This window comes from Lissotriton helveticus, chromosome 4_1 (genome assembly GCF_964261635.1).
Source record: "Lissotriton helveticus chromosome 4_1, aLisHel1.1, whole genome shotgun sequence".
Classification (NCBI taxonomy): domain Eukaryota; kingdom Metazoa; phylum Chordata; class Amphibia; order Caudata; family Salamandridae; genus Lissotriton; species Lissotriton helveticus.
In genome coordinates this window covers 618,189,724-618,217,518 of record NC_136063.1, presented here as the reverse complement: position 1 = coordinate 618,217,518, position 27,795 = coordinate 618,189,724, and the positions used below count along the sequence as shown (strand labels likewise).

The 27,795-nt window shown below is 44.5% G+C and overlaps 1 protein-coding gene across 7 annotated transcripts in view; it reads right to left on the bottom strand.

Moving 5' to 3' along the window:
- Window positions 1-27,795, bottom strand: part of ASPH (aspartate beta-hydroxylase) — a 674,605-nt gene that overhangs the window by 36,172 nt on the left and 610,638 nt on the right. For all 7 annotated transcript variants that reach the window (XM_078687254.1, XM_078687255.1, XM_078687258.1 and 4 more), the window contains 3 exons: window positions 25,937-26,072; window positions 21,013-21,104; window positions 968-1,101 (listed from right to left, as the gene is read on the bottom strand). In XM_078687254.1, the coding sequence (XP_078543380.1) occupies window positions 968-1,101; window positions 21,013-21,104; window positions 25,937-26,072 (362 nt within the window). The remainder of the gene's footprint in view (window positions 1-967; window positions 1,102-21,012; window positions 21,105-25,936; window positions 26,073-27,795) is intronic.

The window sequence follows — 27,795 nt, the reverse complement described above, 5'->3', positions numbered from 1 at the left end:
CAAAATGGAGTGCCTGTGCAATGGGAATGAGCAAATCCTAAAGGCAATAAACTAAAGCCCTGATCCCATGGAGGTCTACTGAGATCATCCTGCAACGTCTACCTCATGGTATGTCCGGTGTAATGCATCAGTTTTGTTGTGAGCCATGAGCTTGTACAAATTGGAAGATTTCCTGAAGGGAAGATTGCAGCAGTTAATCTCCAATCTCAATTCTCAAAGCCCGCAATGCAAACAAACCAGTTGCTAACATCAAGACTGCACAAAGACTTTTAATGCGAATCCAAGAGGAGCAGGCAGGAGACATGCTGTCTTACCAGTTTAACAGCATTTCACAAGAAAGGACAAGAAATGTCAGCAGGTTGAAAAGAGGAACATTTAGTATTAGATCTGTGTATATGGGAGGAAAATGTCACACACATTTTCGTTCACTCATGCTTAATTGCTCACTGTTTGATAAAAGATCCCAGACAGATTCGCTGAATGATCCCCACAGTATTTAGCTGTGCGGATCTCAACACCTGTGTGTTTATTATCATAGCTCACCTACATTAGTGCACTTCATGGAAAGTAAAGACTAGGCATACCAGAAATTGCCCCTCAGTATTAGGTCAAGCTCTCCACTCTTTACTACCATAAACAAAAGTTTAGTTTTGAAAAAAGCACAAACAATTTTGGTTATGAATCATACCACTGCTAGACATAAAATGCACTAATTGGCCCTGGATGGGTCTTCAAAAATCACTGTAATAACAATAATTATTAGAATAATATGGAAGCCTGAGATTGCCTGACTGGAATTCGAAGCCATGATCTACACGTTACAATAGATATCAGCTACAAGCATTTAACTCACTGAGTGATCTTGCCACTTATGCCACAGATGTAAAGTGCAGTTCCATTGTTCAATAAAATAGCCAAAACTGGTAAACAACATGAAGAAATATAAAGGAAAGGTTGCAAGTGTTACCTGGTATCATTTGCGCAGCGGATCCTGCAGCCCTCTTTGGGTATGACTAGCCCCAAATGCATCCTCAGGCGACAGTTGGTCGGCCCAGTGTGAGGCCAGACGTGAGTACCTGGGTGCATGACTGAATACTTTATCTGCAAACAAAAGCACACTTCAATAAGCAGCATCCTTCACCAGCTGTGTATAATGTTACACAAAATGTAAGCACATGGGATCATACAGACACATGCTCACAGCAATTTCACTTTGCTAGAGTCCTTAGTAACAAGTAAATATCAGTGGGAGGCATCGATAATGTCAACAGCAAACAAATGTGATTAGACAGATTAATAATGCTAGACTTTCAAGGGAATGCACCGATCACTGAAATGAACAGTCTACAACTGAAGGATGGATTAAGAATGAAACAGCTACTAACAATGCCAGCACTCTTCTGGAGTTGTGCTCTCTACAAACCATAAAAACACAACCAGAAGATGTTGGAAACCTAATCGAAAAAAAGCAAAAACTTTATAAGAGCCTTACCAATTCAGGTATCAGTAAGCGAGGAGAAGGTGCCAGGATACTCTTTGTATGTCACTATATTTCAAAGTCAGCAATCGTGCCCTACAATAATAGCGTATCCACTATATCGACCAAGTATTTAATTACAGTTCTTAGGACCACTTGTACTTACCTTAGGACGTGAGTGTGACAGTGTTGGAAACATCTCTTTCTAGAGTGCTTTCCCTCTACTTTTGCTTTTATTCCTCCTGGTTTTCTGCTGATATAGGTGCTATCCTTAGGACTTTGAGCGCGTTTTTACCTTATCATTCAGTGCCAAAGTGCAGTGCTTGTCATATACATACTGGTGATTGGTGTATACACAATTGGCTGATTTGAGTTAGCTGTAAGTACTATGTCTAGGGGTAAGACATATACCCAGGGCATATAATTTGAATGCTCCTCTGTGGGCCTGCATCACTGGTTGTGCCATTCACGGCGATAGCTCATTGAATGTGCCACAGGTTTGCCCTAGTGGGGCATGTGTGTGCAGGTTACTGTTACTCGGCTTGGCACTTTAAAAGCTACGTGCCAAGGTTCTGCATGTCTCTTGCTATATCGGAGTTCTCCTTGGGGAAAAGGTGCAGTGTAGGGAAGAGGTAGGGTATGAGCTTGTGTGCGATACATGCAAGGTTAGTGAATGGCACAGGATGGTGTATTCAGTACAATGGAGCCTGCTCCGCACATTGGATTAGCATGGGGGAATCTAGGGAAAGCTATTGAGAAGTTCGTAATGGTCAATCCTCTCTGGTAGTGCAAGTGGATTCCACATTATTAACTTGGAAATGTTACTTTGGGAACGTGGGTATTTCGATGCTTATGACTCTGCGTGCCTGTCAGCCTGTCTCCAATTCACTTCTGGGTGGTGGGGGGAAAGCTACATCTGTGCATTCCTGATAGAAGGCGGCCATAAACTATGGGCTCAAGGGAAACTGCTAACCTCTGACTCTGAGGGGCCTTCCTGGGATGGAGACTTGGGGTGTGGAATTGGCTCCTGCATGCCAAGGGACAGGGTCTTGGCCCCAATAAAGATAGTGATCAATCATCCCGGGGTAGAATGGCAGACAGGAGGGAATTTAGATTGGCCTGTGTATTTCAAAGGTGGGCTTTTGAACTAATCGGATCTTCAAAGGCCATTGTGGGTATAACTACTGGGGCTCTGGCCTCAGAAGTTAGAGATGCTTTTGGGATTGGAACCATACTACGCTGGTTTGAAGCTGGGACATTGACAAGAGGGATCGTTAGGGCAGGAGGGACTGCAACTGGATTATCTGCAGTGTTGTTGCAGCCTGGGGCTTGTTGTGCTCCAGAAAGGGTACTATCACTCAGTGGATTTTACCTGGACAATGCTGGCCTGTGGATAAGTGCCAACTGTTGTGACCCGGGTCCCTAAGTACCCTCCAAGGGCCAGTCGGATGGCCTCCTGTCCACGAGATCCCAGGGGCAAAATGGATCTCCTTGTTTACACAAGGTCATAACGACTGTGCAGGGTGCAGCGAAAACGGGTGGAAGGTATCATCGGTTGGGACAAGGATCGTCCTGATGCACATCGTCATCACGCTGTGTAGAGGAATGTGTTCATAAAGATCAGCAGCCCACCTGAGATGCCAGGACGTAAGGAGTATGAGGAGTTTGAGGACCCGTGCTCACAACTCGATACCTGTGCTAGCTTGCATTCAGTAGCCTGTGGTGTCTGAAGGGTGTTGGTAGACCTGAGCTGGAAGCTTATACTCTCTTTGACCTCCACATCAGGAGGGCAACAGTACCTGACATTGTGGCCTTCATCCGAGGTCGTTAGCTCCCTCTCCCTGGACCCACACCACAAGGTACTCTTTTGGAGAGAACATATTGACTGGACCCAAGTGGTCTTGTTGTGCCTTGTGGCTACCTACGGCTGGCTGCCAGGAGCTCGCACCTCCGCTTGAGGGGAACCTTTCACCTGACTTGGAAGCGTGCCAGCTTCCTGTGTCACAACCTTTTACCTACGGGGAAGGGATAGGGATCCTGCACTTGTGTAGGTGCTGCTGGTTGCCTGGAGGCTTAAAACGGATGGGCGGAACAAAGTAACTGTTTCTTTCCGCTTTAGGTGGTTCCGACAATCTAATCAATGTGTCACCAACAGGGGCAAAGTGTATCATTGGCTGGTGTGGTTGAGTGACTGAGGAGCTGGGTCACGAGATGTAGTCAAAGACCTGCTATTTCTTGACCATTGCAACTGTTGGTGGTATGCAATATTGGGAAATGTCAAATTTGAGGAATGCCTCTGAATAGGGTATATATGTTCATGCCATTCTGCTGCTAATGGGAAAGTTCGACAATTGCATATAACTGTAAAATGTATATTCAATGAGTATATCGTTTTGAATTTAGGCTGTGTGTAACACAAAGACCAGTGTTTTATACATATGGTGTGTAGTCCTCTGGCAGTGTACGCAGTGTGTTGCGAGGATGATGTTGTACCAATACTTTACCGGGGACCCGGAGGATAAGCCTGACTGCTCTGTGCCAAGCTACCTAAGGGTGAGCACAGGTTATCAGAAATGTGTATCGCACTCATCCTATCTAGGACGGTGGATTCTGACTGCCTTTGACGCATCCCACCCAGCCGGAAATCGCTGGGTCTAACAGAGGGGAATTGCGAGATGTTATTACATATCTACATTACAATGTAGTGGTAGGTCAATGTAGTGATAAGATACCATTGCCATGAGATATATCACATGTGATATAGTGACCTCCTCCCCGGGCCAGAATTAAGGGTTGCCATGTAATGGACATAGCTACCATACGGAGCAGAAGAGTATGTACACAGAGTGAGAAGAGTTTAGGTAAGGCCCAGCTCTATTTACTATGTTATTTGCAGAACTCCTTTCTTACACTATCTTCTAAGGATGATCATGAAAAGGACTGGGAATAACAATCTGAAGGGCATAAAAACATTAACCAAAGTCACACAGTGAGGGAAAGCTGGAAATGCTAATAGTCTTTTATGAATGCATAGTTTGAAAAAACAATCTGAGTCAGACAAATACAATTTGGTGCCATTGATAATCCTCTAATTTTGCACCAGATTGACACCATGAACACATCTGTCAGTCACGCCTCTATAAAGGATCTTTGAGTTATCGGCATGCTTGTCAATACAGAAAGGAAAGCGTGCAATGAAGCCTGCTTGAGTTATCATACATATGTTAGAAAACAATAGTGATAGGGGGAGACCCTCATGTTTCCCACAATTTGCCATCTTTATCTAAGTTTTTAGCATGCAATCTATTACATCGCAACAAATTAGATCCATCAGCCATGTCTAAAACTGACTTGAAAGGGATTCAGTTGCTCAGTTCTAAGAAGTTCTAAAAGTGAATGATTCCTCTCATCCATTTAGTTGCATGAGGAATAGTACCTATAAGATAGGTCGAAATTACTCTGAGCGAAGGATTGTTTTTTTAACGGGATATTAGCTTGTAGAGAGCTATCCAGTCCACTCTGTTCCCACCTTCTTTGACACATTCAAGGGATACATATCCTTAGGAGAAGGATATGTACATTTACCGGGTTCTACTAAGGTTACAAGGCCTATATTGGATAGGAATTGAAATGTATGAAATGTGGCATACGTACTCCCAAATCACTAACTATTTAGTTAGTGGGTAGTGGTGTGTTGGAACAGAAAAGTTTTCTGCATGGAAATGGATGTGCACCCTTGCCCTGAGTCCCTAACTTTACTGATATCTGGATTCTTAATGCTCATTTTTGTTGTCAGAGGCAAACACGGGTCATACGTGTGTGCCATGATATAGGCCTGTCTCACAGATAGCAGTTTGTTGGACTGGAAGGGGCACCCAAAGTGCTACCCTCATAGGGATGGAAGGCTACTGAATTCACCAGGAGTTAAGTAGCACGAGCGCAGTGCTGGCAGCATACGATGTAGGGATCAGTAGAAGTGAAAAGGGCCTTTATAACCTGTGTCACTGAAGTGAGGCCTACTAGCTCATTTAGTTAAAGTTCCACTGCTTCACTAACCATTGGCCTACATCGGGTTTGTTTGTAGTGCTGCGCAGCACATGAGTGGTGTAACTGTGCTGGGTGTATGTATTCCTGGTAAGGGTACAATACAGGGATAACAAAATACTGAGCAGTGTGTGCATGGTGAAGGCATGTGCTGGATGTATCTGTGCTTATGAATGTTACAATACATGGAGGAAGTAATACTGTGCAGTGCGTGCAAGGTAAATGCATGTGATGGATGTATGTGTGCCTATAAGTGGTACATTACATTAAGGATACAGTGCTGTGCAGTGCGTACATGTTAAATGTATGTGCTAGATGTATGTATGCCTATGAGTGTTACAGTACTTAAAGGATACCGTGTTGTGCAGTGTGTGTAGGCTGTATACATGCATTGGGTGTATGTGTGCCTGTGGATAGTATAATACATGGAGGGTTCTGGGATCCATTTTGGAGAACCCGGGCCTACATGGGGAGGAAGTGGAGGAAATCCCCCAGACAGATTTGTGTATAACTCCATTCCTGTAAGCAGAGTGGAACACAAACTGGGCATGGGGAAGCCAGGTTTCCTCCATACACTGCAAAGTGTGCTCTCTGATTCAGTGAGAGGTCACAAGGAAGGGGCCTGAGCACCTCTCAGGAAGGAGATGGGGCTGATAAGAGAATCATAATGAGTAGGGCTGGGTCCTTGGGTTAACCTTTTGATATACATATCACTGTGGCTGACATCAATTTGAGAACTCTAGTCACTCCTGTGGACTGTGTTGCAGGGCTATCAGATTTGGAGTCACTCCTGCTGTGACAGAATGCTTTCAAGAGGAAGAGAGATTAGAGGAGTGGGCACTTCACAAGAACAGACCCCAATGTAAACTTCAAAGACTCAGACTCTAAATCACATTTGGTGTCTGGAAAAGGACTATAAGAAGGGGAGCTCAAGACCCCAAAAATGGTAATCTTCCAGGCAGCCAGATGGGCTGTGAGAGTTTTTCACCCTGCTGGGTGAGGGGACATCACCCAGAGAATCCAAGACCACCTATCCTGGAGCCTGGAGCACAAGCACCTATCTTCTTGCCAAGACCAGTATGCTTTGTGAGGAAGAGGAGAGTGCTGGAGGGAGATAAGTCCAGTGAGGAGCCCTGCCGAGTGGACTCCCATTGCGAGGTGTGAGGAAACTGCTGCTGCACAGATTGGGTGGATGTCCATGTGACGGGCGCTGTCGGCAACTCTTATATGCCTGAGAAGAGCCTCTGTGTGCATCCAATCGGGACAGAGCCCGTGCATAGTGAGCAGCTGTGATCCTATAAGCAAGAATGGGGTGCCACGTGAAAACTGCTGGACAGTGAGGCCTTAGCCTTTGAGTCGTGGTGATTCGTGACCCCGTGTGCCAGAAGGGACCGCTGTGTGAAAATTGCCATGCTGTGAGGGCCGTAGCCCTTGAGCAGTGGTAAACCATGACCCCGTATACCAGAAGGGGTGCCACTAATGACTTTGCTGTGCCGAGCCGGCCGGTGCCCATGTTCAAGAAGGTACAGTGACACCGTATACCAGATGGGATCACCGGGAGCAACAAGATGTGCAACCTAATCTACAACCTCCACCGCAGAAGTGAGACTGCAGTTAGAGCACCACCACTGTTGCCAAGATGAGGAAACTACTTTGGGATTGTCACATCATCCCCCCCTCCCCTCCCCCCTATCGTGGGATGGACTGGACACTTACTCTGCACAGAGGAGTCACAAAGAACCTCTGGTAGCTTCGATGGCACCACTTGTGAGGAACTCTGCGCCCCCTGAGTGCAGCCTGCCTTGGCTGTGTGCAGCAAACCCACCTGATTCCACTGCTGCCGTGGCACACTCGGAATCCAGATGCTTCAAGCCAGCGGGTGCAGACAAGACTGATTTTGTGCGAGTTGGCCCTGGGGAAACTTGTTAACAAGTTAGCGCTGCGGAGCTGGAACACTCTTGACCTTAAAGTAGAGTCAAAGTAGACTCTCTTGAGACTCAAACACGAGTTGGGTTTACCTTGGATGTTGCCTATAGTGGGTGGGAAATAACCACTATTGCTGGGAGCAAGAAAGGAGTTAGACCCGGGAAACCATCTAAAGAAAAACTAGAGTCTCGACTGTGTAATTGTTTGTGAACGCTGTATTTTTCTTTTGTGTTAGCGGTAGAAATAAAATACTTCCATATTTTCATTAAAGTGAGTATTTGGCTGGGCAGTGATATATTGCTGCTGCTGCGTACATTTTGAGTTGTGAGCTTGTGTTCACTTCAGTGAATCCACCTCTCCCCCGAGGGAGACTTGGACTGCTCGACCACGTTACTATTGAGAGTCAAGTGCAGAAGGGGTGCTTGGCCCAGTTGCTCAGTGTCTATAGTAGATCTGGCTCCTAGACATCAAGAGTAAAGACTGCAACCTCCGCAGTAGGGCCCAGTTATCCCCTTGTTTCTGTGGCCCTCTGAAAGGTGTTCTGACATGGTGATAGTAAAAAAATAATCAAATCTCCTCACAACGATGTAGGATAGGCAGCACAAATGGTAACATTTCGCAACAAAATTGAAAATCCTGATTTACTGTGAATAAATCTTTGGCGTTTATAGGTAATTAAATTAAATAGATGATTTTATTTTTTAGTTGTCACAATAAACAAATAGTCTCTTAGATTTCTTAAGAATGCCATTATGTCTTCATCATTTTTGGTTATGCATCCATCATGTTCATTTTTGTTCTGGATATCTGCTGACCTTATAGAATCTTTACAGTGCTTTATTACGGAGCAATAGATTTGTGGAGCAGTCTGGGACTTTGCAACCTGCAGGTGTCCTGGGCTGGCAAGCCTCCCCATTGAATTTTACATTAACTATATAGGCCTCTTGGTGAACGTCATTTAAATTATGCTGTTAATAAAATTGCTATACTCATAACCACCAGCCTGGGTCAGAACTGGCCAATTAATTTCCAACTCGTTTGCCATAAACATAGAACAAGTGTCTCCTTTCACCTCTGCTTTTGCACTCACAATTAAGACCCTAGCCATGCAACTGCGTAGTTGGAGTTGGGGGAGGGAATGGGGTATTCTCTTAGACAGTGAATTTCATGCTGTGTCATTATATGCAGATGATGTGCTGGTATACATCAAGGATATCCGAAAGGGAATGTCATCTAAAGCACAATTACTAAATACCTTTAAGCGAGCTTCCGTCATTGGTGTGAACTGGGCTTAAACCTGCCTATTCCCAATGAACCCTACTTGTCCAGCCATGGCATAGTACTGAACAAGCACCCGGTCAAATGGAAAGACATAACCTTTACATATTTTGGTATTAACATCTACTGTTTGAATAAGGATATGCTAGATGGGAAATTACAGCGAGCAATGTCCTTACTTAAGACACAAATTACTTTTTGTAAGTACCTGCCCCTGTCGGTCCCGGGGCGATTGGCCCTCAGAAAACTTGTCATGCTGCAGATATTACTTTAATCCTTTCCTAATCTACTTCTTTACATACTTAGGAGTATTTTCCATACACTTGATTGCATAATGGGAGACTGCATAGGGAAATCGCAATATTGAAAAATGAAATTGCAATATTGATGAAAATCGGGATGTCAATCAGAAGAAAGGTTGATACGGCACCCTGGGAATTTGTGGGGTGAGACTTGTGAACTGTAATCTAAGGTTAAGTCACAAAAATAGATGACTTGTTTGAAGCCCAGGACAGGTTTAGGGGCCTGAGGTCCAGTATGGGTCTGAGGGACCTGTCCTTTTTCGGGATTAAGAAGTACAGGGAGTACACTCCTGTGCCTCTGTCGTCCACCGGCACAAGCTCGATTGCCCCTTTTTGCAGCATAACGAGCACCTCTTGCTGCAATAAGTGCAAATGCTCTGTTGACATAGGACGGTGCCTTGGTGGGATGTTGGGTGGAGTGGACGTTAACTCCAGACAATAACCGTACTGGATAAGTTTTCTGACCCAACTGTCTGTGGTGATGGATTTCCAGACTGGCAGGAACTGCTGGAGTCTCCCCCCGACAGGTGTTGTATGGTCGGGGGGGCAGTGACAAGGCGCCACTGTTTGTTGGTGGCGGAGGATCGGGAGTTGTTGTTTCCACGACCTCTGCCCTTGGTGCTGTTGCCACGATAGCCGCCTCTACTCTGCTTGTTGTAAGAGGTCTGCGCCCCACCTTTAGTGTACTGTGTTTGCTGGGACATCTGGCCTCTGGAAACACTCTATTGCTTGAGCGACGAAAAGTACTACCCCTGAACTGCTGGGACTGGAGAGCCCCCATGGACTTTGCAGTCTCGGTGTCTTTCTTTATTTTTTCCAGGGTGGTATCCACCTCAGGTCCAAATAAGTGATCAGGGTTTACAGGCTGATTGAGGATGGTGGTTTGTATCTCTGGTTTGAACCCGGAGATTCTGAGCCAGGCCTGACGCCGCAACATTACACTTGTGTTAATGGCTCTGGCGGCGGTGTCCGCTGCATCCAGTGCACATTTAATAGAAGCATTCGAGATGAGCTTCCCTTCTTGAATGAGCATCTCCGCTGCCTCCTTATACTCATCTGGCAAGTGTTGTAACAGGGTCTCAAGTGTATCATAGTGCGCCCTGTCATATCTGGCCAAAAGTGCCTGAGTGTTTGAAATGCGCCAGATATTGGCCGCTTGAGACGCCACCCTCTTCCCTGATGCTTCTAGCACTTTAGATTCCTTGTCAGGGGAGGAGCATCACCAGTAGTTTGTGAATTTGCCCTCTTCCGGGCATTCGAAACAACCAGAGAGTCCAACGGCAACTGGCCCTTGATGTAGGTAGGGTCGCCAGGAGCCGGCTTATACTTTTTTCAATTCTGGGGTTTATAACCCTGGCACGTGTGGGCTCTTTAAAAAATGTCTGCAGCATGTTTTAAAACACCCTTCAACATTGGCAGAGTTTTGACGGTCTTTTCAAAGGTGGAAAAGGTATCAAACAGAAAGTCCACTTCAATAGGGTCAGCATGCAGCTGGACGTCGTGATTTTTAGCTGCCCTCTCAATTAGAGCATTAAATGCCGCAGAATCCTCAGTAGGAGAGGTTTTGACAGTATATATTGGAGTGTCCGGGGCAGTTTGCGGATCCCCTGGGTCCCCAGCATCTGCCCATGAGTCATGGTGATCCTCAGGATCAGTGTTGGCAGGGAAGTTGTATTCCTCATCGTCCCCTTCCCCAGCCTCCACATCTGAATAAGTGGGTGAGGGTGTAGCAATGTCCTGAGGCCGTGCAGTAATAGGTTCAACCAGAACTGGTGAATCCGCAGAAGCCTTTTTCCTCTTTAAAGGAATTGTGTAGGACTCCATAGGCTGTGCCGGCGTAATCTTTCGCTTGTAGAAGGAAAGTTTACCGGTGTCGGCGTCGATAAATTGTTCCGACTGCTCCTCCAGTATGGGTGGTCGATGTTTAGTGCTTACAACCGCAGGGGTTGGCTTCGGCCCCATGGGCACTTTCGTCGACGTCTCGACGACCGGTCTGGGGGCGAATGCCTTCGGCGCCACTTTCGGCGGCAGCGTGAACTGGATCGGCGCCGTCGACTTTGGCGTTTTGGCAGCGGGCTTCGGGTTGGAAGTATCCTTCGGATCGACCGCGGAAGCCTTGTTTCTGATGCGTTGCAACAAGTCCGACACCTGCTTCGTGAAGGATGCGGACGGTTTCGTCGACACGACAGGTGTTCTCGGTCCACCAGCATGTGCTGACTCGAGTGTAACAGTACTTTTGGCCTTTTCTGGCCGACGTGCAGGATCAACAGCTTTTGGAACTCCAATACCCCTGTCTGTGTCGACGGCTTTCGGCGCAGACGGTTTGTGTCGGCGGCCTTGACAATTGGCTTCGGTGTCCCAGTCTTCGGCACGACGCCCTTGAGCGACTTCGGCTCGACGCCCTTGAGCGACTTCACCGGATCGACCACCTTCTTCGGCTTCGGCTGCCCCGACATGTCTGAAGACGAGGAGGCGACCAAAGCGACAGGCGTCTTCTCTTTCGACTGCGTCTCTGTCACTTTCGTTTTCGTCGAGACCGAAGCTTTCCCTTTCGGTTTCGATTTGAGCAATGGCGGCTCCGTAGAAGTGGCCATAGCCGGGCCCGGAGGCGAGACCGTGGATCCAGGTATAAGATCTTGGGTAAGGCCATGTGGCGATCCCTCGACCTGAGCCTTAGTTAGAGTTCGAACGGGGCATAGCTCTTCACCTGAGCTATCTTCCGTGGCCCCATAGGCCTCATTGTTGTCTCCTACCTCGTCGACGATGTCTTCTGTGTCGAGCATTTCGACGTCCGCGTCGTAGTTGGAGTCGATCTCTGCCGCTGGAGATGAAATCGGCTCTCGATCCTCCTGCTCGTTTGCTTCTTCCCCCTCGAAAATGTTCACCGGGTCAGGGGCAGTCTGCTGGGCCTCCTGGTGCGCCACGCGCCGAAGTCGAATCGTCTTCTTGGAGCGAAAACGGGAACAAGCCATACAGTTGGCTTCGTCGTGATCCGGCGACAGGCACTTGTTGCACACCGGGTGGACGTCGATGTGGGGATACTTCGAGTTGCACATGGGGGACCTCTTGAACCGGCTCCGTTCCATGATGTGTCGTCGAATAAGTCTGGTTGCGTCGACTGGGCCTCAAGCACCGAAGAGCCACGCGACTCCTCTGGATGTCCGACTCGGGAACAGAGCCGGAACAGAGAGGTGCCCCGTGTGCAACTCTTGAACGGGCTCCGTTCCATGATGTGTCGTCGAATAAGTCTGGTTGCGTCGACTGGGCCTCAAGCACCGAAGAGCCACGCGACTCCTCTGGATGTCCGACTCGGGAACAGAGCCGGAACAGAGCTGGGCACCGAACGCAAGACAATACCGACGCTATAGGAAAAGGCCTTTGGGCCTAAAGGAAAGTTTCTATCGATTCCGATCTTGAGTGATCAAATATGCATCCGAACCCAATGGCGGAAAAAAACAATCTGGGGATGGAGTCGATGCCCATGTGCACTGTAGTCCAGGGGAGGAGCCACCTATCTCGTGATACTTCGAAGACTCTTCCAGGACAACAATGTGCAATCATCCGGACCCAACACTAGGCGGCGATCTATGCTATAGATATGAATTCAGCAGCCCACATGCCTCGAACATATATATATTATATATATATATATATATATATATATATACACAAAGTTCTTCAGATGTGAGACTGCACTCTAACAACCAGTAAGTTACTCTCTTTGTTAGACCGACATGTGGCTTCTCTCCCCCATTGTAATCCCTGTCCTGGCGCGTTTCAAAGTGATTCTGCTTCTCTTCAGAGGCTGTGTCAGCAGGTTTCAATTAAGGCTTCACCTCTCTCCCCTGCATGATTTATAATCTCCGTGGCTTCCGGTGCGCCACTCTCTTCATTACTTGTTTTGTATTGCATACTGGGAGTTGAAGTACTCTCTGTCCTGTTCCTCCCCTCCAATGGGTTATCCTGCTAACACGAAATTCGGGACATTGGAAAATAACTTCCTGGTATGTTGATTATTTTTTGCAACCATTTGTAGAAGCACTCCCTTCACATGTTAGGGATAGTGGTGACTTTCTTAGGATCAAAGATGGCAAAACCAGGGAGAGAGACTATCTGCTAATGGAATTGGATATTAATGACTTATACACTTGCATTCCTTATGAGTTAGACGTCCAAGCTTGTCGTCATTTTTTGAGAGCAGGATCCCTATCCTATTTGTTGCATAGTGAAATGATTACTGACGTGATATGGTTTTGTCTTCATAATAATTACTTCATCTTTGACAGATACCATTCGATGGAAACTTGTTTCGCCCCCAGCTGTGCATGTTTGTACATGGGCTGGTGAGAGGAGAGGTTCGTTGGTAACTTCCATCAATTTGATGACCACATAGTGCTCAGGGCCCTGTACATTGATGACATTTTCATCATTTAAAAGGGGTCGCAAAAGGCGGCATTTGAATTTGTTAGTGAACTCAATAAGAATGCGTACAATCCATTGGAGTATGCTAGAATTTCTTGACCCGAGGATTGAGATTTGTGATTCTAGGATAGAGACAAGACTATTACGCACAGAGACTGCTGGCAATAGTGTGCTACATGCCTTTTGCAATCACTCTAAAAACTTGATCTGTAGCATTCCTTATAGAGAACTATTAAGGACCAGAAGGAATTACAGCCGCAATGCCACCTTTGAAGAAGAAAAGAAGATTATGCTAGAGAGATTCAGTGCATGAAAGTATAATTTTGAGATGTTGAAAGTTGCAGTGATGAAGGTTGATGCACTAAAAAGAAAGACTTTGCTAATAAAGGATAGTAGAAATGGTAATGAGTTGTTTTCAGTTAGATTTATTACCACCTATACTAATCGGGCAAACAAGGTGAGAGGAGTCTTACTTAAGCACTGGCCCACCTTGCACACAGGTGAGGTAGCATCCAAATATGTAGCAACTCATCCTAAAATTACTTTTAGGAAGACTAAGTCATTGAAGGACATCCTGTGCAAGAGTATGGTCTCAAAGGAGCAAGCGGGTAGAAAGGAACAAAAACTATGGGCTTTGTCTCATGCAGGAATTTTTAGGCGTGTAAATGCAGAAAACGTTTCTGTTCCTAATCACACTTTAGGATTCAGAAACACCTCTCTTGTGACTCTGCCTATTGTGTTTACACTCTAAAGTGCACTTGCAACCAGTTCTATATTGGTAGTACCATTCAAAAAGTGAAGAAACATATGATAGAGCACATGCAGGCTTTTGGGAAACAGCCATTACAACTCAGCTGTTTCCAAGCATGCCATTACAACGTAAGCGTTACACGCATGCATCATTACAACGTGTAGACTTTACTACTCATTTTTTTATCACGCATATGCTTTTACCACACATGCCTTTACAACGAATTTTGTTGTAAATGTATGTATGGTAAAGGCATATGTGTAGTAAAAAATATATATGGAACAGTTGGCAACTATGTGCGTGGAAACAGCTCTGTTGGTAGGCAATCCATGTCGTTAGAGGAAACGGAGAGACTCTTCTAAACGACGTGCCCCGCCTCCCTCAGATGAGCTGCCTGCATGAAACACGAGGAGAAAGGTAAGGGGTATTGGGCCTGGGGGCTACTACTTTAGGGGCTGGGGGGCCAGGGAGGTCGTGCAGGGGTAGTGGTTTAGGGTAGGGAAAGGGCTGGAGATCATGGGGGTCGCACAGAGATAGGGTTTTAGAGTTTGGGCAGGGGAAGGGCTGCTGGCCAGGGAGAGTCGCGTTCGGGTAGTGGTTTCGGGAAGGGGAAGTATATTTTTTTTAGAAGGGTTGGGGCCAGGGAAGGGATGCGCCAGGGACCAGAATTAGGGTTTAAGGTAGGGATCAGGGAAACCTTTACCATGCATATGCTTTTATCATACATGCTTTTACAATGAATGTGTTGTAAAGGCATTCGTGGTATAAGCATAGTTGTTGAAAAAATATGCTTGGTAAAGGTTTGTGTTGTAATGGTATTCACAGTTTAACGCATGTGTGGTAAAGGCATGCATTAGAATGGATGTGATGTAACATCATACAACCAGGCTATGCCTTGTTGTGAAAAGCAAAATCTGGTTGCAAGACACTTCAAGAAATATCACTCAAGTGATGTCAGTGAGTTGCAGTTCTTTGACTTCGACAGGATCCCGCCCAGTAACCGGGAAGTGATAAAGAGATGGCATTAAGGAGACTGGAATCTCGGTACATTATTAATTTCAACACTTACACCCCTCCGGACTGAACTTAGATGAGGAATTGGCGATACATTTCAGCTGAATGCAGGTTTTATTTTTCAAAATATGTTACTAAAGAATCACACAGTTGTTCGATGGTCTCCTGTGCAATGTACTTGGTTTTTAAAGTGCTTTTATTCTTACACAGGTGCACTTTTGATTGCTGAGAGATTAATATGCAACTACTTAAGCTAAGAAATGTATTTTGCTATTTCATGAAGTGTTTAAGGTCCATGGATATTGTGTAATGTTAATGATCATCCAAATGTTTATTAGGAGGTAATGAATTATGGATAATCTGAACATGACTTTTCCCACTTAGGCCTGATTGAACATTTATGTTTTTGGTGATATGATCATTTTGGTGTATGTTAAATACAATTGAGGCTTTCTTTTTAAATTTTGAACATCACTATATGTATAATTATTTCTTTTGTAGAATGAAATCTGTTTATGGATGTAATATTCAGGAAACAATTAAAGACCTGGCTTTTCTCCCAGTAGTCCCACTCTCAAGCGATTATCCTCTGAATTTCTCCTAAAGCGCCGAGACACCCCAGGGTATTTGCGCGCTATATAAGTTGCCTAAACATAAACATAAACATAATGTGGCCATCTTATTAGGCTTGAAACACCCACTTGGGTAGAATGAGGTATATATCAATGTTTAAGCGGTATGCTTCGATGACATTTTGTTCATTCTATTTATTTGCAGAATATAGAGATTTCGTTTTGTTCTGTTTTATCGATATTGTTTAAGCTTGAACGTTTTAGGATGGTGGCATAGTAGACTGCATTTTTCACAGGAAATATATGCTTTAAATTAAGCCCACTTGGGCGTTATAAGAAATGCTGCTAAAATTTAACATGTATGGAAATATGGATGAACAATTATTTATTGTCTTGCACCTGCGTAAAATTGTGCTTTTGAGTACATATACGCTTAAAATGAAACCTTTCAAGATGGCATTAAATTAGATCAATTTTACAAAGTAAAAGAAAGCTGTTCCTCTGTGTTGCAAAAACACCTACCAACTAATTAGTGGTGGTGAGTTAGAGAAGAGAGAAAGGAAGTAGAGGGATCGGGGATCCGGCTTTTGCGGAACTAGGGTCCTCACACACCCAGCAAGCTAGGTGTCATGCTTCATCATATGGACCTGCTCCTCGTTGAGCCGGCGCTGCAATGCTCAACGGGCACCCGCGAAGGGGCTCTTTATCGGAGATCTTTTGTTCCTTTGCCGTATGATGAAGTGGGGGTATGTGGCCCGTGTGTGTGTAGATAGTGTGTGGTGCTGTGGGGGTGAGTTAAAAAAGGTTGGATATTCCAAAGCGATACGTTTTATTCTGATTGGTAATCCACCTTACTAAAAGGAAATATATAGAAAAGAGAGAGGCACCGGCCCTGTCGGGGGATGTTCATTCACTAATGTGCTCTTCTCTTTGGGTCGACATGTTTCTTGCCCTGTTGGTCTGTTAGTACTGTGGCAATTCTTCAGGACCTATATATGTGTAATCTGTGTAAAAAGAGGGGTGTGGTGTTGCGTATCTACACTAAACGGTGCTGCTAAATGGGGAGCTACCATTCAGAGGGGACTACCTATCTCTGTTCGTGTAGTCTGAGAGTAAAGGAGCTGGGGATATAAAACAAGGTGGGGACAAAGGAGAACAGTACATTAAGAACGTGGTGTCCTGGTTATCTCCAAACAGTTTTACACTTGCTTTCCTTATTGATCCGACCTCCTAACTAGGCATTGCAAATACAGTTTCATATAGTTAAAAGCAATTAAAAACATATAACATAGTGGTAATTTCTCTCATACAATTTGGACCCCTGTTAGTGGCCCCAAACGATGTCTGTGCATATATTAATGTCATCAGGCGCTATCATTATATGATAGATGAATCACAGGGATGTTTCATTTGGTTAAACGTAAGTTAAAAAACAGGTTTAAAGAAACATATTCTTTCTCTATGCTTCACTCATTATGGTAACATAAGGCGGTGTTTGTATTAATATCATGCAGTGTTAAAATCCGCTTGAAATAGTACCAAGTTTTCGCTGGGATCTTGAAACAAGGTTTGGTGTTGAAAGTGCCCAAACTCACCTCCCTCATAGATGCGAGGTGCTTCAACGTGGGCGGGAGGGTCGCGGGGCGCCTCAATAGTAGGAGCCCTGCTTGGGAAAAAGGTATGAGTTATTATGGGTATAAGTCACTGCTCTGAGAAGCCGTCTGTTAGGCAGGGCACGGACTACCTGCAGCACTGACGGCGGAGCCCTTCCGCGGCTCCACTGGGGAGGCTGAGAGACCCTGCAGCGTCATGGATGGCGGCTACAGAATGTCCCCGCCCGCCGCGGCGGCTCCCCGCCGCGAGAAGGTGTCACTGACCTCATTTGCAGTCAATCGTAGGTCCCTTCTTACTTACTTGACTCATCTGGAGTCCGCGTTAGTAACCTACCCACCGTCATCCGTCCCACGGTCGTGGATGTGTCCGATACCCCGGAGGGTGGTGTTGTAGTGGGACGCGGGCGGTGCTGGGCGTGGTTATGCACCTGGGCTTCCGGGTGTGTGCAATGCAAGATTACTTGATGTTTGGCTTACTGTGGCGGCCATCTTGGAATGATGTTAATTATATCTATTGGGATCAAGTATCAGCACTTGCCTTGATAAGAGGAGTGTACATTATGCAGTTTGCATAGTTGATGGATAGCTTTCAGGCGTGTCATCTATACTGTCTAGTTAAGAATTACGGCTGCAGTTATTAATATTGAATTCTGGAATGGCAGGTGGGGTGTCTTTCACTCACTTTCTCAAAACATAGAGGATACATAAGCAGCTTGTTACATACGTGTGTCAGGGGTTACCTTCTATTCAGTGATGCCCATGGTATCTCGTCATTGAGCCCCTTCGTGGATGTGGACAATCGATGTATCCAGCGTTGCTCATTCCTAAAGCGTGTGCTACCAGGGAGGTGGTCTAGTACTAGCCATTCTAGTGATTCAGGGTCATGGCCTTTCTCATGGTAGTGTGTTTACATTTTGGTAGTCAGTCTATGGCACCTGATATTGCTTTTGTGCTCCGTGATCCTTATCTTCACTGATCTCATCGTCATTCCCACATACAATTCGCCTCAAGGGCATGTGAGTAGATATACACATCTGGAGGTGTTGCAATTCGTGTGTTTGTTCAGTGTCCATGTAAAGGAATTGGTTAACGTGATGGTTTTAACCACTCTTGTCTGTTTACATACGGAACACCACCCGCATGGATAGTGTCCTTTGACGGCGGGCAGATCCCAAAGGGTTCTTTGTGGGTTGATGATTTGGTTCCTGGGTCTAGTGTGTATTATTGCATCCTTAAGGTTCTGTGTCCTTTTGAAGGCAAATCTTGGCATCGGGAGGTCTAGTGAGCCTGTATTTAGGATGCCCCAGTGTTTTTTAATGATCCCTTTGATACGTGTAGAATTGGGGGTGAATGAGGTCACACAAGTCAGTGATTCTGTTTCCTCCTGTTGTTTTTTCTGCAGCAATGTTTCCCTGGGGTTGTAGAGTGCCCTTTTGGAGGAGTCCCTTACCAGCTTGTTGGGGTAACCCCTAGTCTTAAGGTTATCCTCTAGGACTTTAGCCTCTCTTTTGTATTCAGTGGTGGAGCTGCAGTTGCGTCTCAGGCGCAGAAATTGCCCAAATGGTAGGTTGTCCCTAAGGCTCTTCGGGTGATGACTCTGATAGAGTAGCAAGCTATTCCTGTCAGTTGGCTTGCGATAGGGTGTAGTGGCAAAACCTTCACTTGTTAGTTGCATATTAAGATCTAGGAAGGGTATACTGGTTGCTGAGATCGTGTGAGTGAATCTAAGATGTTGATTTTGAGTGTTAACCCATTCACAAAATGATTCACATGTGATCTGGTCACCCTTCCAAAAGATCAAGATGTCATCTATAAATCTCCTCCATAGTATAATGTTACTCAGATATGGGTTGTTGTCGCCCCTGATGTTATCCTCAAAGTGGGCCATGTACAGACAGGCCACACTTGGAGCAAATGTACTCCCCATTGATGTGCCTTGGGACTGGTGGTACAATTGCTTCTGGTATTCGAAAAAGTTCTCTGTGAGTGCTATCGTCGCGCACCCCATGATGAATGAGATCGGTGTCGGGGAATCCCACTCATCTTTGTTTCTTAGCCAATTTTCCACCGCTTCCAGTGTGTCTCTCTGGGGTATGTTGGTGTATAATTGCTCTACATCTAATGTGACCAGTAAGTTGATGTTTGATGTGTCTGTCAACCCATCAAGGACACGCAAGATGTCGGTGGTGTCTTGTATGTAGGCTGGTGTCTCTGCCACTATGGGTTGTAAGAAATGGTCACAGAATCTGGAAAGTGGTTCCAGAAGGGATCCTATTTCTGATACGATAGGTCTCCCGGGCACTGGTGAGGTGCCCGTGTGTATTTTTGGCAGGGTATAAAAGTAAGGAATTTTAGGATCAGAAGTGATCAGAAAATCTGCCTCCTTTTTTGATATCCATCCATTTGTTCCAGCTTCTGTTACCATACTCATGATCTCAGTTTTGAGTCTTGGTGTGAGGTCAGTCTGGATAGGTGTATAGTATCTGGTGTTGTTCAACTGGCGCCTACACTCCTGATCATAATCATTGGTGCATTGGATCACTGTGGCTCCCCCTTTGTCTGCCATCTTTATGGTACTACTAGTGTCCTCACCTAGAGATTTAGCCGCTGCTTGTTCTGTTTTCGGAAGGTTACTGAACGTGAGGGTATATGTAATCCCATCTAGCTCCTTAAGGACTGCTTTCTCGAAAGTCAGTACTTCTGGGGGTACCACCCCGTTGTTGGGGGTGAAAGTTGAGGGGTTCTTCAGTCCTGAGTCATGATTTTCCTCTGGAAGGGTATCATGAAAGAACGCTTTTAGGCGAATCTTTCTGAATAGTGCTTGGATTTCACAATTGTCTCTGAATCTGTCAGTTCTCGGAGTAGGTACAAAGCCCATCCCTTTCTCCAAGACCCTGGTTCAATGTCCGTCAGTGGTCTCCCGGATAAGTTGACCACCAGAGTGTTCAATTCCTTTTCCCTTTCGTTCTGCCCCTGTTCACCCCCTGTGGGGTGGTTTGTTCCTGCCATTGCACCACTTTGGGATTTCCTCTGTTGCGTCCTCTTCCTCTGCCCCAACCTCTGCCTAAAAAAGGCCTTTGTTAGTGTTTGTTAATGTTTGAGTTTTGGGTACAACACATTAAATGTCCGTGTTCACTGTTGAGAACTATCTCGTAAACAAGGCATTTTGTTGCCAAAACGCATTGGTGGTTTTCTTTTTGCTGAATAAAATAACTTTTTTCTACTAATTATTCACCTATTGGCATGCGCGTGCCTTCTGTCATGTATTCAGCAGGAGTTTTCATAGATAGCCTAAATAGAGTGTCCTGGCTCTTGAGCAGGTAATCCTTTTAGGGAGGGAACCATGGAGCAAACAAAATGGTTACTGCTGAAAAAACATGTTTTAAGATGTTTTTAGAATTGACAAAGTTGTTGAATAGTCCAATGGAAGTGAGAAGGAGATTCCACTTTTTGGTAGCATGATAACCACAACAAAATGCAATACATTAAAACGAGTTTTGCAAAGTCAATAAATACACATAAACATGCGTAGAAAATAGTTTATGCTTTCTAACTAAACAATTTTGATCATAAGCGTGTATTCTATGAAAATGTTAAAGAAAACACTGAGTACCTGTCCTCTTCGGCACCCCGTGGACTCCGGAAATCTTTCAAGTACAGCACACGTTTTGGGAGCTGATTTGCAAGCATTCTCATTTTTCCTTCCTGGAAAAATTAAAGTTTTTTACTGATTAGTAATGATTGCATTTCAGAAATGTGTTAGAACATTGTAAAACATACGTTTCCAGTGAAAACAAGCATGATTGTTTTAGCAGAAATAACTATGCATCATGCTAGTTTATCCTAGCACTGTGATTGTCCTTTGTAACATCCCTTCAGACCGAGTTTAACCTTCAAACTGCCTCATTGTTCTACCTGCTTCTCAGTCTGCATCCATATTTGACTTCTTTGGAATATTACTCGTGATTCTTCCTGATAGATATATGGATGTTTCCAAGCTCCAAGCATTACGTGGAAGGGACGGTCAGCAAGTTCATAGCTAACATATAGTTGGTAGCTCTCATTACTTGCATAAAGTGACCCGGACCGGGCGTGACAGAATGATGATGCCTTTCTTTTGATTGTTTGGTTAATTATTGTGTTATATTTGCACCAAGCTGTATCTACAAAATGGACAATGAGGTACGAAAGAAAAAGGGAACCCCAGATAGGCAAATGGACAAACGATAACATCGGGGTAGGGTAAGGCCAATATACTGTCACTCCAATGAACCTACAACTGTGCCCTACATATTGTATAAGAAAGCTACAGTGTATTTACATTGTAATACTGTTCAACTTAACCGGTACACTGAGCCTGAGTTGGTTAAATATCATTATGCATGAATAAGCACATGGCAATGTTTGTAGTATTTAAAGAGGTTAGCAGAACCCAACCTACTATATGTACACTGTTACTTATATTAAACATGCAACTAAAGATTTTTTTTAAATTGATTTTTCCAAGCTAATGAAGTATTTTTAACCCTTCCTTCTCTGCCGTCCATCTAAATTCTGATTTATAACAACTGATAGACCTTCCATCTTAGTTGTCTCACGCTTACACCTTGATGTGCATGCTTGTTTACAACTTATTGCTGCCACTGCTTTTGATACAGTTTGATATAATTTATTGTCTTTTATGATCTAGTTATGATTATCTTTATCATTCTGTTTTGTACTTTTGAATTCCAATTTAAAAACTGAATAAAAATCACTAAAATCAAAAAACAAAGTTATGCACATGAAATGGACTTGGTAAAAAAGTGTTGCATTGCACAAGGTAACCATGGTTAATTTAGCAGCAAAACTGTGCAGGTGACAATAAAGTTTCAGCCGCAGATGCCAACACAGGCATACTCACAACATGTGTAGGTGCCTGCATCTGTGAAGGTACACACTGTCTTAGCAGCATAAGCGCTACTCTGAGTCCATGGGAATGATAGCGAGCACTACTGTTACGAAGGAACTGAAGAGCATGGGAAGTGCCTGAGAGGGCCTCTGATACAAGGCGGCTTAGATCACAGTCCAAGGAAATGCCTCCCTAATGGAGCCTGAATAATTGGATGCTACATGGCCTACAAGGATGCCGAAGGGGAAGCCTTCATGAAATCTGACAACCTTCAATGGCATATACAACCTCCTTATTGCTAACGTACTTGGCAGCACTAACTTTGATTTAATGGCTGTCAGGTGACTCAGAGTGCCTAAAATGAAGGAGGGGCTTGGGTGCATGCTATGATATTTGGCAGCCCCTGCTGCGAAGGGCGTTTGATACTAGGTAGTTAGGACCACACTGGAAAGGAAGAAACCTTGTAGAACTTGGACAGCATCAACGGGTCATAGAGTAGCAATTATAAGTCCTGTCACAACCTTAAATCTCAGCATTGTTATTGATACCTAGATGGTACATATCTAAGTGATATAAGTGCAAACACCAGTTCTTTCAGGACCGCCCTTCAAATTAATTTTCAAAAATAAAATCTGGTGTTGGCCAGTTTTACATCCAATGTGTGTTGCATCTTTATGGTCTCCAGTTCTAAGTCCTCTAAATGTTCACTTTTAGAATGTGTATGTGCTGCCATGGGCCCTATTACAGCGAATTCCCCGTGGGCATAATGGGCAAGTGTGCCTGCTTTATGCACCACCAGAGTACTTTGGTATTGCTAAAGAGGCCGCAGGCACTTGTGCTGCCACTTCTGTAATACTGATAGCGTAGGCATACAGGCGCTATCCTTAGAGGGCATTCCTTTATTTTCATGGGCACTTGGCTCCATCCAAAAGAGGGAATCACTTTGCTTCTGCGACCGCACGATATTATGAACATGGGCACAGATGCAACCATGCCTTAAGGAGGCATACTGGAAGTGTGCCTTAAAAAGGTGGCTCAAATTCAGTGAGCCTCCTAAAGTCAGTTCTCTCGAGAGCAGAAAGGGGATCCCATGTACCCTCCCACACATCTCCCAGACAACCTAATGCAGGAGGTTTGCCGCCTGCAAAGTGAAATACGGAGAGGCTTTGAAGCATCCGCTCCATATTTCACTTGAATGCACTGCCCGCAGGGCAACGCAACCTCGCGGCTGCCCTGAGTGCAGCTCATTTAGCATAATAGGGCATACTTTCTCTGTTTGCGCTCGTGCACCTGTTTTAAGGTGCACCGTGGCATTTACAGGGAAAGCGCAGCTATATGGTTACACAGGGCCAGGAATCCAGCAAGCTTACAGGAGAGGAGGGCTGAGACCATGTTCTTACCTCCACCTCGACTTAATGTCCCCTATTTGGATGCGGGTGTAGAACATGGGGGTAGGAAGGAAGGCTCTGTTGATGGGTAAAATGGGGGTCATTGGACACCCACAGACATACCCTGCACAAAATGGCCACAATACGCTTTAATGCAGTGACAACGTAAGTTGCCATGCTGAGGTCAAACATGTCACCACATTGTGAGCGGCCACAGAGATGTAGGCAGTGCAAGGCCGATTTCGAATTATTTCAAATCCAAAATTATAGATGTGCCTTTTTTTGGCTCTGTCTCTAAGTCATTTATGTGCCTGGGTATTGTTTGTATATATGTGTTGCAGGGAATCCGGCAAAACTAGGGAATGGGAGGTCTGGAACTATGCCTTTCTTGTCTTGCTGCGACAGAATGCATGGCTTTTAAAGTAGTCTTCCACCTGCCAACTACTAATGTGAATGCAAGAGCACCCATGGCTGCCTCGACTTCCTACATGTGCGAGTATTAAAATAAGCAAGGATATACTGTTCACATAGTGCAGGTCAAGTCATGCCCAGTGTTTGTTTTCACATTACATTTAACCTGCTTTGCCACTGCACATCACATTGTAGAAGAAAACATAAATGAGCCATGGGTAAAGAACAAGAGAATGTAAATTATGAAGAGAAGGTTAGACCTTAGGTCTCTTAGTTCATCTCTGCTCCCAAGGGCATCATATGCGTCGTACCCTAAGGATCATACCTCAGTTCCAACCTCTCCAACACTTACACGACACCCCTTGCAGAGGTCGTCAGATCCCATGGCCTCAACATAATCTCCTATGCAGACAACACTCAACTAATCCTCTCACTCACCAAGGACCCTTCCAACGCCAAAACAAACTTCTGCAATGCCATTACTAATGTAGTTAACTGGGTGAGAGATAACTACCTCAAACCAACTCCGACAAGATGGAAGTACTGATCTTTGGGAAGAACACATCCATCTGGGACCACAGCTGTTGCCAGCAGAACTCAGACCAACCAACAGACCATGTATACAACCTTAGTATCATCCGCGACAGCCAGCTGGCCAAGAAATGACAAGTCAACGCAGTTACCTCCTCCTGCTTCCACACCCTTCACATGCTTCGCAGAATCTTTAGATGGATTCCAGTCAACACCAGAAAGACCATTACTCAGGCCCTCGTCTCTAGCCGCCTTGACTGTGTCAACGCTCTCTACGCCGGCATCTCCACCCAGCTCCTGAGAAGACTCGAGACCACACAGGACAAAGCAGCTAGACTCATCTTAGACCCCCCCAAACAGACACACATCACCCCTCTCCGAAACCTATACTGGCACCCCATCAAGAAAAGATGCCAGTTCAGGATAATCACACATACCTGCAAAGCTCTACATGAACTGGGACTGTCCTACATCAATCGTCAACTCAATTTCCATCGGCCCGCAAGACACCTGCGCTCCTTCTCACTCGCCAGCGCACACCCTCCCTACATCTGTCGTGGCTGCAGCAGGGGCTGCTCCTTCTACATCGTCGCCAAGACCTGGAACAACTTGCCCCTCCATCTCCAAACAGCTCCCTCCCTTGCAGACTTCAGAGAGAAACTCAAGACCTTACAGACACCACCCCCAAGCGCACCCATACCTCCAGGGGTGACAGTGCTGCACTATACAAATGCTGATTGACCGATTAGTGAACAGCAATGACTTAACATCTACATAGGATCTCGCTGGCTTACTTTGGAAAATAAAAACATGTCACTTGCTTATACATCTGAAACAATCATGATGCTAACGTTTGATCTGGATACTATTGCTAGCTTCAAGTAATCAAAAAGAATCATGAAGAAAAAATACATACAAATGTACATACAGAGATGGAATGTTGGCCAGCCCTTTTTCAATTGGACTGAACATTTTGCTTCCACCTACCAATCCATCTATTGGCTCTCTTGCACTCTGAATGATGCTTTACTTAATCACATGTGCATATCCATCTAAAAAGAAGGGCACCTCAGTATCAGGGCTGGTAAGTCAACACGTTACTAGAAAGAAACTGCACCGTTTTATTATAATTATATGAAATGACTATTTTTTATGCACTTACATTTTTTATTACAAACATAAAGCCACCACGTTTAGTCAGCAGCGCATTTTCCTTTTTTTTCTTTTTTGCGGTGTATGCTTGGAATAAATTAAAAATAACCACCTGAGAAGCTTGCCAAGGTCAGACATATTAACATTGCCCATGCTTGATTTACCTTGCTGCCACAAGGTGTACTGGCTCCAGTCGCCCTTTTCTCGTAGATTTTCATCTTCAGGTAAAAAGAGTCCCCTTGTTGGGTCCATCACTGCCAGCCCTTCATCCCTAATAACCTTCCAGTTCTTTTCTAGGGCCTGAAACAAGATAGAATATTGAGTAGTTGAAAAATAAACCTACTGTGAACATTTACTGATTTCAGTCTCTTAGAAAGCATTAATAACCGATTTGCTTTAAAGTGCTGGGAAGCATGAAAATCAAGAACTTGAAAATATATGTGATATGTTTTGTTAAATTGTTACAGCTGACAACTAAAATGCAGCATAGAAACAGGGGTTATAGTGCAATACTTAATCTGACAAGTTAAATCCTAAATAGCACACAGGTCACTAGAGGATCTGATAAGTGGTACTCGTCTCTATATTGAAGCAGGCATGTAATCGATCATGTGCATGTGTGCGCTTCAAAGCTCATCATTACCTACCTCTTGAGGGCGTACTGTGCTGATTGTGGTCTTTTCGATCCACAGAATGGCTCCCACTTACTTACTGCCTCATTCATCTACAAAGCCATGTTGGCAAATGTTGATGCAATTCCCAGGCAATTACTGATCAGAACCAAAGGTAAAACCTCCAAGGTCCACGACTGTAGAATACTGATGAGACATTCTACCCATACAACAATATCTCTATGGAGAACCTAAACTACACGAGCACAGGGATGTATTAAGGACACTCTACAGACCAAATTACCTTTTGGTATGGATCTAAATATAAATTTAAGCAAGCTAATGCTTTTTTAACACAATTACATCAGTATCTCTCGTTGGGTTGGGTGTTTGTGACTTTCTGCAACCACTACTCAGTAAGTGTAAGACACATTCAGATATGAAGTGAAAGACACCATTACAAATGTAAAGAAAGGTAGTATGTCCACATCATTTGTGGTTAAGAAGGAATACTTTGCAAAGACTCCACCCTAGCAGCCAGTGCTCAAGCACAAAAATGTTCTAAACCAAACAATCCTCTCTTTCTCTGTAGCCAATGAACCTACTTACGAAAGGTTCTCAAGACATGGAGATGAACCGCCTTCGATAGCTCTTAATTCTGTCTTGCTACCTAGGTCGGACACTTCCCCAACTTCAGAATACTTTCCAAATTCACTGTCCTATATCATTCACTTATTCAATCATTCAGTTACTATTTATTCGCTCAACTGCCAGGTTTAGAACTCTCCGAAGATGATTATAGAATGCCAAAGAGATTCATGTCTATGGCAAACGTTATGTAAGTTATTCAGAGCCCTACAAGCCATGGGTGTAATTATTTGCAAGGTTAAACTGTATTCATTTTGAAGTTTTATAAACCACATTGCTTTTCGGTGACGTCTTGGCTCTGTACATTAAGTTCCAAGAAACTAGTAAAAGTTTTGCCCACTAATTTAAGCGTAGCAAAAAATCTGACTCTTAACTAAAAAAGTTCCTGATAGAAGAAGGTAGTGGACAAAAAACAATACGGGGATTGGGAGATCATAATTTTGCCATCTTCATCCCATTTCAAATGTATTTATTTCATAATGTGCAGGCAATCTAAGAACATGTTACGCGTCAAAGCACACATACAAAAAAATAATAGTAAATAAAACGATTAACCAATCTAAGATTTATTACACAGATTTTCAACAACTAAAACTCAAACCATAGAATACAACAAATGTGCCTGCGTTGTATGGTATAGCCATTAACGGAGCAATGCTTTGGAGGGAGGCAGGCAATTAATTCCAAAGCCACGCTGATTTTTATTGGCAAGTTTTAATACATGGTCGTCATATAAACGTTCAATAATTTCTTCATCTAATTTT